Consider the following 19,188-nt stretch of genomic DNA (forward strand, 5'->3'; position numbering starts at 1 on the left):
AGCCCCAGCTCAATCCAAGGTGCACAGAGCACCCAGGTAAAACCTGTGGAAGGTGCACTTAAGCTTCATTAGCAAAGAAAGCACCAAGGGACGATGGATCTCCTCCAACAGCATCAGCTATACGATGGTTTCGCAGCCCATGAGTGTCCAGCACACATCTTCCAAAAAGGGATTTACTCACATGCATATATTCCTCCAGCCAAAGGGAAGGAGATAGTGAAAATGGCCACGGAAACAGCTTGCTGGGATGTTAGATCTCTGTTTCTTTGCAAGAAAAACACCTGCTCCTCTTGGTTTCACCAGTGTCCAAGCTTCTCGGCTTTGCCAAGTGTTTCCCAGAAAAGTCTCAGCACAGTGGCGAGAGGAAAGGGCCACGGGCACCTTCTGCCATGCCAGGACCCAGCTTTCAGTAACACTCCAGGAAATCACAGTCAGTCCTCCAGCCCATGGTCCTTCCTGCCCCTGTGCAGCATGGCCACCCTGCTGCCCCCTTAACTCCCATCTCCAGTGGCACAGACAAGGATTGTTCCAAATACATTTTATAGAGGCATTTGTTGAGGAAATACCAGCCAAGCCTCTATTAATTATTCTAGGGAAAGATTTGGCTCAAATCAAAGGTCAGGAGTCTGCAATTTAGCAATATTTGTGAGGCATGATTAACACGGGGCTATTACACCCAAGCCAATTTGAAAAGAAATGCTGAGAGGACAGGGCAGGCCAGGCAGCAACCTTCCTGCAGGAGGCAATCCCATCGCTGCTTTGGCACCACGAGCCGTGCCTGCTCCACCAGGCACATCCGCAACCTCCCCCTGCATCTGTGGAAAAGGCACCCGCAGCTCTCCTGGGGTTCAGAGCACATCTCACCTTACTACAGCAAGATCCCTTCTCACAAGCCAAGAGGCTGAGCAGTTCTTTGGAGGCTGAGCACTGACGAGGTGTTCAGCTCACACGCTGCTCTGCGCATACCGAGGGCCAAATGTCACACCAGTGTAAAAAAGGCATCACTGAGGCCAGCAACACCGAGCTGAACGCAGACACAGCAGCTCGCATCATTTCTCTAGGGCTTTGTTACCAAGGAACAGGAGACAAAACATACACGTATGCTGTTCTGCCTGTCCGTGCTCACTGTCACGGAAGGGTTTGGCAATCCATGATTTGTGCTGTTTTACAGATTGGGAAACTGAGGCACAACTGTGACACAACTTGTCCCAAAAGATGCTTTTTTAGTGGATAGCCAGAAAGCTTGTTCAATAGGAAACAGAAAGGGATCTCACTGCAATTCCCCTTTGTTGGATAAAGACACTACACCTCCTGACACTGAGGTGAAAGCACGAACACTATCTTCATCCACCTTCAGAAAAAAAATGTTTTTAGTAATCAAATAAACCCTTGTCCTCCACCTTTTCGAAGACATCTTCCTTTTAGGTGGCGTTGATTAAATGAATAGGGTAAATAAATTGGATAGCACCCTGTTAAAATTCAGTATCAGCAGCTCTGGCCCAAAGTCAGTCCCAGAAGCCCAGCTAACATCTGACCCCAAATCCTGCCTGCATCTTTCCTTCTAAACCCAAACTCCACCCGTTTCAAAACGCTCAGGGGCAAATTCAGCAGCCACCATGTCACTCACTGCAGACCTAATCAACCCTAACCCTTTCCAACAAAACAGAAAGAGGAAAGCCAATCAAAAGTTGCTCAAGTACAGCAAATCCCATTGCCCTGTCCACTTGGCTGGCCCCAGGTCCCAGGAGGACACAAAGGGCTGTGCAAAACCTGCTCCCACCCTACACTTGAGGAGTACTCATCCATCTCATGGTGGATACACGGGAGGCAGAGCCTGCTCCAGGCAGTCAGACACCCCGGTGCTGAAGGTACAGGAGAGCTGGTTTCCCTACCGGGTAAACGCTGGGGGTTGGCAACTGTTTTCTTAGTGATCGTTCTCTCAAAAGCTTATTTTTAAGGAAATACTTAAAGAGAGGGAGGAGAGGACCCAGCAAATCTCTGCTCATTCATAATCTCTGGCAGAGAGCTTCCCCCTCCATGACTCAACCCTCACGGCTTGCAGCCCAGTGCCTTGTGTCACAGCACACACAGCTTATTTACAGAATAACTATTCAAATGCCACCCGTTTCTGGCTGATCAGTTTATTTGTTGGATTTTTTGTGTTATTTTTACCCTTTTTTAAAAGGCCCACAAGATAGAGCGTCGCCACAGGAAAGCATCTGTTTATTGCAATGTTTATCTGGCATCAGCAAAAGGCAGAGACTTTCCCCATGCCCAAGGGAGGTGCGTGCCCAGTTTGCGCTCCTTTTAAATGGAAATGGAAGATTAATTTAATTCCTTCAGTGGCCTTGAGAAATCTCAGCCAATTTGACTGAAAGCCTGCTGCAGCCCCGTCCTACGCTGGCCTCCCTGGTGGAAGCCAGCAGCCGGGGGATGCTTGGCGGTGGTGGCAAGCAGCTGCCGCAGCCCTCGCACCGAGAGCTCCACGCAACTCATCCTCAGCACACAATTTGGGCTCGGAAACTGCACTGCTGGCTGGGGATTGCCATGATTCAACGCTCCCCCGCAGCAGTCTTGGTCTCTCACCAAGGACAGATGTAGCAAAACAACTTTCCCTCCTCGAGGGTCAGCCCACACCACTACACTGGTGGCATCCCCAGCTCTTTGAATGAATCAAGCAAATGGCGTGGCCACATGCTCCCCAAGCCCCTTCAGCAAGAGCTAGTTTCCAAAATGGGAACATGGCTGCCAAGTGGAAAGCCTCACCCCAGCAGCATGTTTTAAAAAGAGTGCCAGCAGAGCTGTTACTTTTCTCCCCAAATCACAGAGCACACCTTGGGAGGCGGTGGGCTAGGTGAGGGAGGGATGCCAAAAACCATTAGTACGACTAAGGGCTTGGTTGTCAGTCCCTGGGCAGAGGATCTGTTTTACCGTGTGGTCTCTCCGTCTCATTTAACTGCTGGTCCCCAGCATCCTCACAGCCTCTCTTACCATGCACAGAACCAGGTACCGTTTTCCGTCAGCTCTCCTCAACACTCGGGTCCCAGGCACATGCTGCACCCACCACAGCTAGCACATCTTGTTCATCTGTTCAGCTAAATGTGGTGCTCCCTTCAGGCTACTCGTGTCTCCACACTGCTTCCAGCACCTGCTTTTCCCTTCTCTCATCATCTTCCCTTGGTTGCTAAAGAGAATATCTGTAATATTTGTGATTTGGGGATGATGCACTCATCCTGCTGCAATTATTAGCAGTTGCCTTGGCAAAACTGTCTGCAGAGATTGTTTTAAGCTACATGTTCTGCATCATCTTGCCTTTAAAGAAAGCATCCCATTTATAGAGATGGGGAGAAGCAGTCTATGAATAAATTAACTAAAGAGGGGCTGGTTTTATACCTTCTTGGGGTGTACATAGTCATGGCCCACTGTGTAGCAACACAAGAGGGAGAAGCACTGCACAGAACCTGACGTTGCTTGTGTTCAGCTTCAGGTGGGAGAGTTTCTCAAGAAGAAACACTGAACACTTTCATGACTATTTTTTGCTCCAAGTCAGGATCTAAAACAGTCAACTTTCTGTGACATTTGCACCAGGAGAGCATACAAACAAGAAAACCCCCCAAAGCCCATTTCCCACACACCACTAAATGTTTGCTTCTGTTCAGACTGGAAAGCTCTGAGCAAAATCCCTCCCCAGCTCTGCCTGTCCCGCATGCCAGGCAGGACAGCCCTTATTGACCTCTGCGGAGCTACCACAATCAAAATCTTTAAAAATGGTAGAAAATAGGGTTTGGGTAATTTCTGTTTTCCATAATTTTAAGAGTTTCCTCTTTTTCTTGAATGCCAGCCAACCTCTAAAGAGCAGCTGCTCCTGTAACATGGCAGAAGCCAGGCAGCAGGCAGGTAACTGCAGAGCCCTGAGGTTTTCCTTCCAGCTGTCCCAGCGGGGTGCATGTCTGTGTGACACACAGCCGCCCAGCTCCTGGCAGCCTCCCTCCCCAGGGGACACAGCTCACTATGACCATGCTTGTGGAGTTTGTACTGAACGGAAGGGTAGTTTGCGGGAAGGAGAGAGAGAAGGAAGCAGAATGTCCTCAGGGGTTGCAGAAGGAGTTCGCTTATTCTGGAGCAACCCTCTTGCACGTTGCCTGGAACAAGTTCTGGTGTTCTCAGCTCTCTCTGCTTGGCAGTGGGGTGGCATTAAACTCTCTCAGCTACAGATCCTTCTGATTTCCTTCCTCACTGGTAATCAGAAAATAATCTGATCTAACTCCTATTTCTCACTGGATCCCAGGCTCAGATGTGCTGGACTGGTTTGCAAGATTTGCAGAAGAGACTCCAAATTAGTCCAGCTTGTGGCTCCTGTACAAGCAGAAGCCCCTCTGGAGACATATACGCAACACCAAAATCAAACGCACAGCTCAGTGAGCTTCCAGAGCCAGCCCAGCTTCAGACTCTGTAGTAACCTTAAACTCATTAACAACACTCCCTGCTGTAACAGCTGTGTGTCACAAAGGCAGCTCAGAATGACTTTACAGTAGCTAATAATAAATCCTTTCCCTGAGCTTGAAACTGAAAATCAAATGGAAAGAAAAAAAAAAAAAACACTCAAACTTGGTATCTACTGTGTAGATCATTTTTAGAAATACCCATCCTCTGCCCTCCAGTAAGTTCTGTCTTCTTTGGGGTCAATCAGCTGGACACTCCTCGTTTATTTCAGAAGCAGATCTGAACTGAAAGTTCTAAGAAAAGGAATAGCTCTAGAATTAAACAGGGTCAAAATTCAGAACCAAAGCCACTGCCACTTCAAGTCAATGCCTGCTTGCAGCTCATTGCCCTGCACACATTTAATATTGGTATGTGCAATGCTGGCAGAGTACCAGCATTCCAACCCCCTTCAACTCTGACTTCTCCTATGTCCTCTTTGTCTACATTAGAGATTCCTCTTTTTCCCCTTCTAAAATCAGTCGACACTCCCGTCGAGACATGTCACTGGATAAGGACATTTCAAGTACCTTCAACTAAGCTGCCTTTGAACTCAATCCCCCACGCCCATGCTGGCAGCACAGTGCTCAGCAACTTTTGCTCTGAAACCAAGTATCCCAGTTGCTGCCCCCAGTCTCGCATACTTTCCAGGCTGTCAGAGAAAATGCCACCCCAGCCGTTTTGGCCTTACCCATGATGGTCACATCATACTCTATCTGGAAGAGTGCCTCCTGGCTGCACTGCCGCAGGATATTGAGGGCGTCAGCATGGGTCATGCTGTGCAGAGGAATCCCATCAACGCTCAGCAGCCTGTCCCCAATTTTCAAGGACCCTTCCCTGTAGGAACACAAAAGTTACTTTTTTTGCATTTATATATTTATATATGTGTATGTATTTATATATAAAGTCAATTACTTTGATCCTGTAAGAGTTGAACATTCCCTGGGACAACAGCTTGGGTTATTTATAGTGTCAGGCCCATCACATTAAATTAGCAGCCTCAGAATAGATAGGCTGCTTCCTGCTTTCGAATATAGCATCAGCTCTTCATCTGCACGGGGTTAATTAGGTGGCTGCCTCTGGAAGAGGAGTTTCTGGTGTTTCCATACATGGGTCATCCTATGAACACCAGTTCCAATCTGCCTGCACACCACAGACCCCACACCACCTCTGTAGCACCACAGCACCAGCAAGAGAGGCCTCAGGCTGACACCAGCAAGGAGGACAAGAAGGACACGTCCAAAAATGTGGTGAAAGCTGCCAGTCTGTCTTGTGAAAGCAGATACTGGAGGAGCATTACCTGTCTGCCGGGCCACCTGGCCTCACATAAGTGAGCACCAGCGGTCTGGACTTGTGCCAGTCTTCATGGGCTCCCCCTGTAAGCAAACCGGGAAAGCCGTCAGTCACTGGAGGTTTCGAAGTCTGAATTAGAGTGCTGCGAAAGTAGGGACATTTATCACATAACAGCTGACACAGCTTGAAAGCAATGCAAAGAGTGCCCTAGATTAGGCAGCCGGCAGTCCTTGAAGGCTGCATGGGATGCTCTCCAGGGCACACTTTTGTTTCTCATCTGAGGTTTATGACATCCACTATCTTTCTTTTCTCTTCCTGCTTCCCATGTCACCTCTGCCAGTGCTTGTCCCCAAATCATTTCTCACCGAAGAAGCCACTAACCTCTTAGCACAAAGCCAAAGCTGTTGCCTTCCTTGTAGAGGGACACCTCAATGGTCTTGGGAATAATGCCAGCACTGCTCTCCGGCACTGAAGGAAGAGAGAAAAGCTTGGTTATCCCCAGACAAGTCTTTTCCATGCCACTCTACAAAATAATAACAAATAACAGCATTAAAACAAAAGTTCAGCCCCTATCTCCATATTGTATTATGCCTGTTTGGAGGCAAAAAAAGTACGAGCCAGACACATGAACCTTCACTAAAGCCAACCACCATGTTTTGGGACGACTGGACCAGTTCAGCGTTGTACATCTCACCTCAAGTTTGTCTTGGATAATACTCTGACATTCAAGTAGAACCCTCTCATTTATCAACCAGCTTTAATGTGTTCAGTATTACTGAAAAGCCAGAAGCTTCTGCTGCAGATGGAAACTTATTTAAAAAAAAAAAAAAAAAAGAGCTGCAGCAGCAGTATAAGGACAGCCACTGGCTGACCTTAAAGAAAATGAAAATCCCAAATCCTCAGCACAAAAGGTTGAGGTTTTTTTCCCTTTCCTCCCACATTTTGACTTTAAAAAAAGATTAAGTGAATCCTTTAAACTGATCCTAGGGGCAATTCAGTAATGTTATGTTAAATACACAGTACTGTTTAATGTACAAAAGTAAAGAGAAAAAGAAAGAAAACTGTTGCTGTCTCTTGCCGTCCCCTGTTATTTAATGATTTATTGAAGTACTGCTGTGAATATGAGACGATTTCCCAGTCTTCTCCGTTCAGAATGGTGCACAGCATTTTAGCCTAGTCCGCTCCAAAAAGATCAATTCCTTATATTCAAACCAGAGAAAAGACCAGGAGCTTGACTTCAGCCTGGCAAGCTGGAGCCAAAGGCACCCTGAGCATGTCCATGCCAGCCTCTCCCCTTGGCTCAGGAGGGGTTTTGGAAACTACTTTCCCCTCTGTTCTCATGAACCACACTGGTTCTCACTGCCAAGCTTCCCGAGTGCTTGCAACCTGCCCCAGTTAGGGTTAAACTACCCCAGAAGATGCACAGCTGAGGCACGGTACCCCCTCGCAGGCAGGCAGCCCTGGGGACAAGGCCAAATAAAGCCCCAAACCAGTCCCCCGCACAGCTGCTTTGCTCCTGCACAGGCTGCTGACAGGGATGCAGCCTAGAAATACTTCAAGAGGGAAAAGCTTGGGGCGCAGGAAGGCTCTCAGCAGACGGGTGATACATACCAAGGAAAGAGCATAAAGCATCCACAAATGAGTTAGGAAACCGTCCAATTTCTGTCCTAAGCAACCAAGCATGAAGTTCTGCAGCAGCCTTTGGTAAGAGCAGTGGGAGCAGGGTAACCTAAGCTGGTGTTAATGCAGGGCTCGCTTTATTCATGAAAGAGATGATCTGACACAGTGGCCTGAAAACTAGACTTAGACTTGCAAGGTCTCTCCAAAGCAGGAAATTACAAACTGGGGAGAAAAATTGAAAGCCACAAGCACAAGCTATTGAATTGCACTATCCTTCTGGTTTTTGCCTGGGGAGAGAAAGAGGCGAGTGCACGCAGCAAGAGCAAACCCTCAGCACAGATAAAAGCACGCGAGCAACCAACAATGAACTGGAGCAAGGCAGTAACGGACAAGTCCCTGCATTTCGCAGTGCTTCTTTGTTTGGATTAGTCATAAACAACATCAATAATCTCATCTGAGAGAAGTCACTATTTCAGTGTGCTCTTCCTGCTCATTCAGAAATGGAGACATTTTGCGTCGCTGCTATTGATTGAGCCATGCGGTATTGGCACTGCTCCTTAGCTGCTAAGGACAGCTTATCAGATTCCTAATAGCCAGGCTCACAGCTAAGCAAAAAGGTTATTAAGAGTTGCCATCTCTACATGGAAAAACTGAACCATAGGGTTCTGTGGTTTGGATTATTTATTTATTTATTTTTACCAGGGCTGTATGCAAAAGCTAACTAACATTTCCAGCAAAACAGAGGGGGATGAAGAACAGAGATTCAAATAATTCAGATTCGTTTTTTTACTTCTTAGGGCTTTATATGGTCATCTACATATTCAGTATCTTTCAGGTAAAGGCAGCAGCTACAGCAAAGCTATATAGTTTAAGATGGGTTGCCAGCTGGGGTAAAACGTTTGGATTTCATTAGTTGTGCTTTTTCCTTTTTTATTTTTAGTTTTTCTATTTCTTCTGCCCAGTCATTCTCTGATTGACCCTCTGAGTAACTGAGTGAGTAATAACCAGGGAGATCATTTTCACAATGATGACCGTGATGAAAAACTGTACTGAGGTATTTGTTACAATCAGACAAAAGAAACCAGTGCAAAAGCACAGTCTCCCACATCGGGACACAAGCCCTGTTTATGAGGTCTGCGCCTGCCAGCCTCTGCCAGGGGCCCCTTAGCTTGAAGGCAGATTGCTTCAGCTTCCCTTCTGAAAACATCTAATATTTCAAAGCATCTTGAGGAGTAAATGCACTTGCTGCAGTTCAGAAAAGAGGAGCTGGCAATATATGCTTAAAACCGAATAAAATCTCCCATAGCCACGTTCCAAAAGGGAAAAAGAAAAACACGCTGAAGTAGCATCAGGAGGCAGATTGGCCTGTGCTACCAAGTCACTCGGAGGCAAGACAGATCTAATCAGCCATCTCCTGCCGGTGTGCATGAACAGGCACCCACTGTGCTGGAAAAAGCACTCTGCTCTGACCGCACGCAGCTCTGCAACATCCACCGCGAGCAGATGAAGGCAGAACATCACAGTGCCCCCGGACATTGCCTTCGCCATGATGGCTCAAGCACGAGTAAGCCCATCTGCACCCCGGGACAAAACGTGGCCAAGAAAAGAGAGCAGCATCGTCAGAGGCACCCACCGGCTGGCGGCAGCTCATACTCTACTTCTAGCACTACCCTTTCGCCCACGTTTTTCAGCAGGCTGATGATCTCGTCGTGCCGCAGCTTGGTCAGGTTAATGCCATTCACCGACTTGATGTAATCCCCGACGTTCAGCTGGTCACTTCTGCGAAAAAGAGAAAGCAGTGGTAGGACACAGCCTCTGTTACGCTCAGGCTGAGCATGCCTGGTGAACCTTTGGTAACTGCAAGATTTTGTGAACAAGCCACCAGCGTCGGGCTGATCTTAGCTGTCTGACTGCATGTGCCTGCTCTCAGAGAGAAATGCTAAAATCGAAGCCATCCCTTTCCCACTGGCAAGCGTTCAGATCTATACATCCAGTAACAATCGCTGTATATACGTTCACAACCTCTCTTTTTGTTGCTCAGTTCCCGTTCGCATAGAGCAATCAGTCAAAGAGAAGCATACCAGGAGCTGTCTGAAATAAAATTCCAACAGGAGAAAAGAAAACATCTTGCCTTTTGCCTGTTTTCTACAAAATTGTTCAATTACCCTTTCCCTTTATCTGCTTCTTGAAGCCTTTCTTCTCCCGTTCCTTTTCTGAGCCAGTAATGTTACTTACACACTCAGTATTCAGAACAGATACAATATTAAACCACTTGGCTTGATCAAGATGTATTGTACCATGCAGCTCTCCTGACAAGGCTGCCTAATTTCACAGAATCCCAAATATCCCTACACAAAATTTCAGAGCATAATTGCACAGAGCATGGGAAATAACTCAAAATAGAAGACATTCGACTTACTGAAGCAACAACTTCGCGTTCTGAGACACGTGAAAAAAAAAAAAAAAAAAAGAAGCCGGGTGCCAATTAGTTTAATTATAACCATATTCATTCAGGAGCTAGAACATGCAACTACTCCCCTCCAGCTTTCCCAAGCTCCCTGTGCCCCATCTCCGTTTCTCACCTTGCTGCCAGTCCTCCCGGCCTCAGATTGGAGACCCTTGGCTTTCCGTCTTTGTCCGTGCCACCCGAAATGGTTAACCCAAGGGTGCTTCCTTCCTTCTTGATCAGCTCCACGATGGTGACCCCTCTGAACTCTTCTGAAAGATCAGGAATAAAGGCAAACCCCTCAGTGGAAGGCACATTCCTTCCAATCCCAAGGAGAGCCTTTTCCTACGGGTGGTGGGAGAGCAGATCTGCCATGATTTATACTGTTAGCAGGAAGACAAAACTTCTCTTTGAATTGGAATTGTGAAAGAGAAGTGTGTCTGGCGGACCTGCAGGAGTGGTGGGAAAGCATTGCATGCGGGTCTGGCAGGCAACACCAAGCAGGGCAAGGCAGGGGAGTGAGAGCTTGTGAGAGGATGAAAATATCGTGTTTCCAGGGTGCTGGGAGCCGGGCAGAGCCCCAGGGAGATTACCTCAGGAGCTATGTTTTATACGGACCGGGGTGGGTGTTTGGAGGGCTGCATGGCAGTCACAGTTCCCAGGCAGGAGGATGCTGTGGACCTGCAGCAGCTGCCTGGATGGACAGAATAGGGTGGATCTTAAATACTCTGATTTAAAAAACATCCTGAGATGTCAATGCAGTTGGGAGGTAAAGAGCATAACGTGGGGAGGGGTGGGATCCTGCTGTCAGCAGGGGAAGGCGCAGGAGGCACAAACTTCGCTCGTTCACAGCAGTGTCTGCACAATCTGCATCTGGTCCGTGTCAAACTTTTTCCATACTAACCACTGCATGTCCATCTGCCGTTGAAGCCATGAGACACACACAAACGTAACTGGTTTCACATGAACCACAACCCCAGTATGTATGGGCAGGGTCAGGTTTAGGGTGCCTGCTGCACCAGTAGCACTCCTCTGTTTGCTGCAGGCAGCATATGTTTTACCTTCCTTTAGTCCAACAAGACACTCTTGCTTGTCTAACACCTATGAATCAAGCCTGACCTGATGCCAGCTTTGGTCCCATTACAGCGCACATCTGGGCTTTACAAAAACAGCGTCCCTAAACTATTTGGATTTTTGGATTTGACGTGGAGGAGGGAAGCCAGCAGCAGCCCAAGGAGAGACCAAGAGCTCTGCTGACTTGGCGGAAGGCAGCTCCGCGTTAATCCACACGACGGCACTCGCACTCTGCTCAGAGGACGACTAGCCCCGGGACAAATGAGATGACTTTCATCCCTTGCCAGAGCCTCCTCTAAGAAGCTTTTATAGAATTTGTCTACAACATGATCCATCCACCTCCACTCTCTCTGGGTACTGAAAACCCTCGCAGTTTTACAGGAGAAAACCAGCCTCCCTCACGCAGGGCAACCTCCTCCAAAGCCATGCAGGAGGAGGCGGTGATGGGCACTGGCAGCAAGTGGACAAAAGCAGTGCCATGGCTGTGGAACAAAACCCATGCTGCAAATGACCCACAAGATCATTCGCACAGCAAGTCCCACGAGGCTTAAAGGAGGTGCTGTGCTTTGAGAGGAAACATTTGAAACCTCCTGCACGCTATGATTTCCAGAGCAGGGCGGGTTGTCTTAAACAACACACTGACACAGCAGATCTGTGCTCGTGCAGGGCTTCCCTTCTCTGTCCTCTTTCACTGGGAGAAAACACGTGTCGTTTGGCACCACGGTGCCTCATCATTAGCACACTGCTCCTTGTGTAATGCCATCGTGACTTGAGAAATTGCACCTCACCACGTCCTGCCATGCACTACCTGTTTTGTGAAGTGCTTCCAAGAATAACCTGTGCACTTGATTAACACAAGTGGAGAACCTCTTTGCAATCTAGCACCAGTCTGGAAGGCATTCAGGCACTGCTGGGTCCCTATTTAACGTGGTAACGGCAGCTTGTTGCGAAACGACAGGTCCATAATGCTCCTGCTCTTTAAGCTCAAACAGCTTTGACCCCTTGCCAACTCAGTAACCTAGTTCTCCATTCACCAGCCCAGGATCCCAGGGGTTGCCAGAAACTTTGTGGGGGCTCCCCACCATGCTGGAAGGAATGCCATCCAGCACTATCCTGCAAATTTCCTCTCAGCTACAGACGTGACTGATCAACACAGATGGTGCCGCAAGGGGAGATTATTAGCTCTTCTATGGGGTTTAATTTTGATCCTTGAAAAGTGTTTAAAATGAGAACTCCCAGAGTGCAATTACCCATTGTTGTGGGTTCAAGGAGAAACCACTGCTCTGGAAAAAGGCAGGTTCCTGAGATCAATCTATCAAGGTAAACAATAAGGGACAGCAGCCAAAGCCTCCATAAATCTACTGCTGCTATCAGAGACACACACAAGATGTGAAAGTGAGCTGGTTAAGCTGGATCTGGTCCTTCAAGACATGGCCTTTAAGTGCCATAGGGAAGTAATCTTGGATTTCTTCTATTGGCAATTACGCCTAGATTTTGATGTTCAAATGACAAAAGGGCCCTGCTCCCTCCCCAGGCTCTGCAACACACAAAACCAAATCTGGGTTATTAATGGTCAGAAGACAAAATCAAGCCCCGTGCTTTATTAGGAAGGAGACGAGCTGCCAGTCTCCCCCTGCCCTGCAAGCCTGATGTGGCAGCATTTCTTTCCTCTCTCCTTTGCCATTATTTTCCTCTTTGCAGGTGTCAGCTGAGGGCAGGAACCGATCCTTACCCAGCTCACTGTGACCACTATTAATGGCTCCACACTGGACCACAGTTGCACCAGGACCATACCACCCACTGCGACTGGCTACTGCCATCCATTTCTGCCCTCCAGCAAAAGCCTTGCTGTTAGATACACCAAAATGGGGGGGTTACTCTTTTGGGGTAAAGCCAGGTAAAGCGTAATGCATGCCCCGAAGTGTTGGAGGAGTGGGTCCCCTCCTTTACCTGGGATGCTTTGCCTCCTGGAGACCAGGGCTGCATCCATCCCGCCGGAGTCCTTGCTCCCCTTCGAGTAAGGGCCATCATCTGGGGGCAGAGCAAACACAGAAGCTGAAATTAGTGTCAAAAGCAACAAACAACAGCAAAACCACAGCATTTCAAAAAGTTTGTCCTTGCTGACGCTGGAATTAGGATCAGGACCCCATCACAGACTGTGGGTGAGAAAAATCACTGCCAGCCCCGGCTTCTCGCTGCGTCACGGGGGCTATCCAGCCTTTTAGGGATGGAGGGAAAGAAACAAGGCAGCAGTGGTGCAATAACATTATCTGATTTATTCCTCTGGGAGCTAATCCGTTAGGAGAGAACGAAATTTCCTTGCTCCTGTAATTATGTGGAACAGCTGAGGACAGAGAGAGCCGTGGCATTAGTCTGACAAGTTTTAAGCCTGTCATTACGCTTGTGAAGAAACTTATGGTCTCTGGAAATGGAGTTATACATCTGGACACTAACAGGGCACTAAATCACTATACTTGAACGAAATTGCCTATTCTTATAGATCCCATTATTTCAAAGTCACATTTTCCTGCTGCTGTTCCAGCCTCTGTACAGTACAGAGAGCACCTTCTCTTAAGAGACTTTAAAAAAAAAAAAAAGGAGGAGGAGAAAATAGTGTTATGCAGTGTAAATGCACTGTGCGGCATAATTTGAAATTTAAATGTAAAGTATTTAAATATCTCTGTATTCTCCTATTGGAAGACACCTATATTGCAGAGAGGGTATCTGCAGAGAAGAGAGCATGTTTCCACACATTTAATTGGCATATATCTAAAATGTCTGTTTTTCTGGCATTTCCTAAAAAGCTGGGGCTTTGTCAAGCAATAATTTCCAGTAACTATGCAGTATCAAATAACTCCCGTTCTCAGTGCCCGCATCCCTGGATTGCCCTTCCCAATTCTCCAGTAGCCGTGAAGGTTTAGAAGTTGTCCGTGACAGCTTAAATACAGATTACCGAAAAACCCAGCCACATGCTCCTGTCCACAGCCCTCCAGTAACTCGTATTTCAGTTACAGAGGAGTTTTTGTCTCGCTGTGTACAAGGGGAACAACAGCTTCTGTTCAGTGGTCTGTCCACAGAGCAAGCAAAACTGATGTTAAGTTTGCTGGCAGCCCACTTTCCCCACAAACAGAAAAATGATGGTGTAAACTGAATCATGTGGGTTACGTTTAAACACCAAGAGCTGGAGTTTACTCAAGGGCTTGAGCATTTTTAAAAGACAAAATGAAACATGTTTCCATATAAGGTAGTTTCCAAAAAGGCAAAAGACATATATATATTTCAATTTTAATTCTTGATGCCCCAGCTGAAGTAACTTCACAAGTTGACAAAACTCAGTGAAATGTTTTGGCTGACCCAAACCTGTACTTTTAAGCATAAAAAGCTTAAGCTGAAAAATAAGCACCCTTCAGTTTTTCACCCCAAGTTTAGCAGCCCACAGAGGGATAACATGGATGTTCAGACCTCAGATTTTTCTCTCTTGTCAGTTTGAAGGCTTTTCCACCACCATTAAACTGAAGATTTCTAATAAAGCAAGAATTAGCACTTGGCACTAGACCATCAGCAAGCAGTGCCAAGTTCAGTGAACATTGAACCTTGGTACCCAAGCAGCCAGGACCTCTGCAAAACGGGGGAAGAACAAGGCTCTGCCTTTCAAAAGGAGGATAAAACAACACTGCCCTGACCACCGAGTTCCCTCAGCATGACTCAGTGCTGACAGCAAAATCAGCAGCTATGGCTTGGCTATTACAGCAAGCGCCGAGTCAAGGCACAGACTTCAGATGGGTGCTGGTACAGCCTGGCATCAACGCTAGGAACAGAAAGCCTGAAAATTAAATTTGCATTGTAATGGCAATGGCCTTTCGGGTGATGTGGAAGTCAGGGACAAGGTTAATCTGGGCTTAATGACTCTGGAAAGTTTAATTTACTCATGGCAGTTTGGCTCTAGCAGGCGAGTTTTTAAAAACAAAGCAAACCCAACTGCCACCTCCTCTTCTGTAGGCGTTCAGTAACAATAAAGATTCAGAGCTTTTACTCTTCACCTTTGTTGGCCATGTTCATCTTAATTTCTATCTTCAGCAGGTTTTCCTAATGTCCTGCCTTACCCTCTCTGTCACACCATGCCTTGCACAACTGCAGAGTCAGAAAACCGGGATGGTTTGGGAGTACAGAGCAGACGTCCCCCGGAGGAGCACCAGGATGCCAATCCCATTGCTGCCTACCCACACCGCTCAGCCCAGCAGCTGTAACCTCCCTTCACTTTTCTCCGAAGTGCGGGAGCATGTTGGAGGAGGAACCTCGAAACGGCAGCTCAGGATACCCAGCACGAGGTTGCTTTGTCAGCACCAGAGCTGGGTCTGCAAAAGGCACCTGCGAAATACCCCGGGACCCTCACCTTCCATGCGAGAGCGCTGCCCTGGGTAGAACACCCGAGGGAGCGTCGCTCTGCCACCGACAGGAACCCAGCACTCCCGGGGAGCCACGCAAGATGGTTCGGAGCCAGCTCCCTAATCTGCTGGCAGAGGAAAGCAGTCAACCATCTGCTTCGCATAAACACACCGCCCTGGACCAGACAGCCGCCGGCACTCCTCTGCGCTTCACTTCCCCATCGCAACCCAAATCCCTATCGATACGAAACCCCGTTTTGCTGTCCCCCTCCCGGCCCCAGCAGCCGCGGGCAGGCAGACGTGGCTGCCATTTCAGCAAGCCAGCAGCTCGCCCGTGTGCCACATGCTGCCCCTGGCAGCCCAGAGCTGGGACCCACGCTGCCGGCAATTCGCACCGAGCCCCCCGCGTCCTCGGCCACCGGCTGGGCTGGCAAATAATTAGCACCACAGCTCCCTTTCCTCTATCGCTTCTCCCTTCCAAATGCAGTTGATTATGCTAAAAATGTTTGGTTTTTTTCACTCATTATCTGGCTAAAATGTTTGAAGAGGAGAGGAAGCTGCCACATGCCACCTGCCGAAGTGCGAATTGGCATTTGCTCGCATTAGCATCCCCGCCGCGCGGCTCTTTGTTCATTTTCAGCCCATTTCCTGCTCTGCCACTCAAGCTGGTATTAATGGGGACACTTTGGGGGGGATTACTTTGGGTTTTAAAATAAGGAATTCCAGCTCTTTTTGCTCTCTCCCTGTCATTTCCCCTGCCTAGCACAGCGCCGACTCGGAGGGAAGGCAGCAGCCTCTGCTCAGCCGACCCAAAGGCAGCGCCAACCAAAGCACTGAAAATTCATGAATCTCTCCAATCCCTAAAATCAGAAAATAAGGTATTTTTTTTTAAGCCTCTGCAGATTCTTTTTACAAGCAATCCGTGCTGGAGCCATTAGAGGTGTATTTTTCAAGCTTTTTCTCACCCCAAGCAGGCCAAGATTTTTCCAAAGAAAATATTCTGTAATTAGTGTTTTCAAGCAGCGGTGTTGATGCCAGCCCTAGACCTTTCAGAAAAGCTCACCAAGTACATAAGACTCTCAATAAAACTGAGCGCACGATGCTTTCCATACACTGATACCACAGGAGTCTGTCAATACAGGAAAGTTCCCCTAAATACTTTTTCTGCACACAGCCCTGAGCTTTCCTTCCCTGCAGCAAGTGTTGTAGAGTCGTAACGTACCTCATACACTGCCAAAAAAAAAAAAAAGAGGAGATAATCCCACCTCGTTCCCTCAAAACCAAACTTGACAGGTGAAGAAGAGAAGGAAAAACATCCCCTGGCTTTAGCTGAAGTTGCAGCTTTTCCGAGTTAAATTCCCAGTGAGATGTGAGCACAGGCACCAGGATCCTCTGTCATCAGCTAGGTCTTAAGCCAACCTCTGCAAAAAAATAAGCTTCCTCGGAAAGAGCACTGATTTAGGAGTTCATTATCCCTGCCTGTGGGGGTAAAAAAGGAAGGGTTTTTCATTTAGAAGAGTTATTAGCTGTGTTATTAACACAGATCACTTCTTAATGAATATCGTCACTGGCTAAACAAGGCTCTGGGACAATTAGGCTTCCTGTCTGCGACTTGTTCAGATTCCTCGATCGTTTGAAGACAGTTCCCGCAGAGAAAGTGCATTAATCTTGTAGGAAGACCAAGAGGTAAAACCTCCCATTTGTTTAATGGAAAAAAGACAGTTGGAGACAGTTATTTCACCATAAGGTAATTGCACTCCTTGTTTAGAGAAATGAACACTAAAACAGCATTCAGAACCAAATGCTATTCATGCCAACGCAAGCCAGTATTTTTTACTAGAATATAAGCCCAGGGCTGGAAGCAGGAACCCAAACAACCAAAACTAAGTGGGATTTGATCCATTTTGAGGAGTTATTTCTGCAAGTCAGAGGAGAAATTCACCTGCAGTCAGACAAGGAGCAGTGAGGGGTGCGTGAGAGGGCGTCAGGTAGCTGCAGGGGGTCAGCCTCCTGCTGCAGCCTCCTGGCAGCTGCTCTGTAAGACACGGGATTTTAAAGTTATCTGAGTGCCTGAAGATGTAGACGTGCTTGAAAACTAGATTAGAATCATCTATCCATACCTTTAGGCACCTTTGGGTTTGGTTTTAAGGCTCTACGCAACCAAAGCTCCAGCACATCCCTCTCGGAGGACGTTGGGTTATTTCAGCATCGCCGTGCAGGTGGGGGTGGCTGCGTTTGGCCTGTGTCAGAGCAGCACGGCGGTGGCTGCCCGTCTCCCAAGTGCTTAGCCTTTACCACAAGAGACAAGCAGACACGGAGAGGCAAGGGCATGAAAACAAAAAGCCCATTTTCAATGCTGTTACAAATAGGTTGCATGAAGCTAGTTAATTACAGAGTCCAACGCAGCCCAAGAGCTCCCACCATGCCTCTGCTTCAGCCAAGAGCCTGATTCCACAACAGATCCCACCCTCCTTGGAGGGTGGCTGGGATTTTCTTCTGCTCAATTAAGTCCAAAACTCCTTAGGCCCTTGGAAAAGTCGTACACGAGTTCGCATAAACAGAACCCAAACAAATGTTAGAAAAAAAAAAGGAAAAGAAAAAGAAAAAAAAACCTGCCAGGGATCTCCAGACTGCATTTCCTAGAATACCGCAGAAGTTGAACTAGAGTTCATGCTTCTGCCCTACATAAAACCAGCCCAAGCATACAGCAACAAATATTCTCAATCCTTAGGCAAGGCAGCCCATGCTCCTGCAGTGTGCTTAAAGAAGAAAGAAGTCACTAACGCTTTGGGATTCCACAGCACAAATTCATTTTGATGACAATGACTGCTGTGCTGACTGCTTCCGAAAGACAAATAATAAATAAACGTAGCCTTTTAAAAGACACACTATTTTCTTCTCCTTTATTCTCCAGGATTTGGGAGTACACCAGCTGAAAAACCCAGTGCCCACTGCAGCTCTCATCTTCACCTCCACCACAGAGCATCTGAAACACAGCTCTCCCCCGGGAGCTGCTCAGACCCAGGCTGGGGTTTGAAACGTTTCTTCCCTTCTCTGCACCAGGCAGATCATCCAAGAAGTCTCCCCTGATCGGTGAGCTCAGACTGAAATAGACTGAGCTATATTGGGTGCAGCCCCTCCCTAATTTCATCAATCTACGTACCACCGCACCTGTGGCACAAATGGCAGGGGCTGCCTGTTGCTAAGAATTGCCTCGTAATTTTCCCTTCGGTGGCAATAAAGCCCCTTACAGCACGCATTCATGAGTTATGCAGAAGACAAATGAGGGCTTGGGGAAACGTTTCCTCTTTGACTTTCCTTACCACAAATTATGAGAGCACAGCCAAAGAGGACGGTCGCACCACATACAATACCCGTGCTTGCTGGAACAAAGTCCTCGCCCCAAATAAGACAACTGACCTTCCTCCCATTTTCCCAGCTACTTCTGGTGGGGAAAAAAATAAAAATGTCCCAAGAGTGTCACCAAAAGGCTACCAGTACCTGTGCCAGCCCCACTGCAATGACGCTTTGCTCCCTTCCCTGGGGTGGGAGCATGCCCGCAAGCAGAGGCTGCTGCGGCATCTCCTCCTCCCGTTGTGCAGCCTTTGCTCCTGCCATCAGAGCCAGGAGAACCTGTCCAAACTTTGAGGTTATTCCAGGAGGAAGCTGTAAGTCTGAATTCCCCCTCCCTGATACACACAGCACGAATTCCATCTCCCCACGCCCTCTGCGTCTCCCCTTCTTTTCTTCTGAAGGCTGCACTCAGTTATCTACCAGCCCTTCTAAGGCACGTCTAATTTCATAACCACCTGCTGCTTTATTCTCAGGAAACGGATCTGTAAAAGATACAATAGCCTATTGTTCAACAGAAACTCCGTGCTTTGTTCCTCT

At 47.7% G+C, this 19,188-nt stretch overlaps 1 protein-coding gene across 13 annotated transcripts in view; it reads right to left on the reverse strand.

Moving 5' to 3' along the window:
* Window positions 1-19,188, reverse strand: part of GRIP2 (glutamate receptor interacting protein 2) — a 266,312-nt gene that overhangs the window by 49,367 nt on the left and 197,757 nt on the right. For 11 of the 13 annotated variants that reach the window (XM_083796150.1, XM_083796146.1, XM_083796148.1 and 8 more), the window contains 6 exons: window positions 12,863-12,943; window positions 9,975-10,110; window positions 9,026-9,171; window positions 6,154-6,240; window positions 5,780-5,855; window positions 5,171-5,316 (listed from right to left, as the gene is read on the reverse strand). In XM_083796150.1, the coding sequence (XP_083652276.1) occupies window positions 5,171-5,316; window positions 5,780-5,855; window positions 6,154-6,240; window positions 9,026-9,171; window positions 9,975-10,110; window positions 12,863-12,943 (672 nt within the window). The remainder of the gene's footprint in view (window positions 1-5,170; window positions 5,317-5,779; window positions 5,856-6,153; window positions 6,241-9,025; window positions 9,172-9,974; window positions 10,111-12,862; window positions 12,944-19,188) is intronic. The other 2 variants (XM_083796151.1, XM_083796153.1) reach the window with 1 other exon arrangement.

The sequence above is a fragment of the Anser anser genome (genome assembly GCF_964211835.1).
Source record: "Anser anser genome assembly, chromosome: 12".
Lineage (NCBI taxonomy): Eukaryota > Metazoa > Chordata > Aves > Anseriformes > Anatidae > Anser > Anser anser.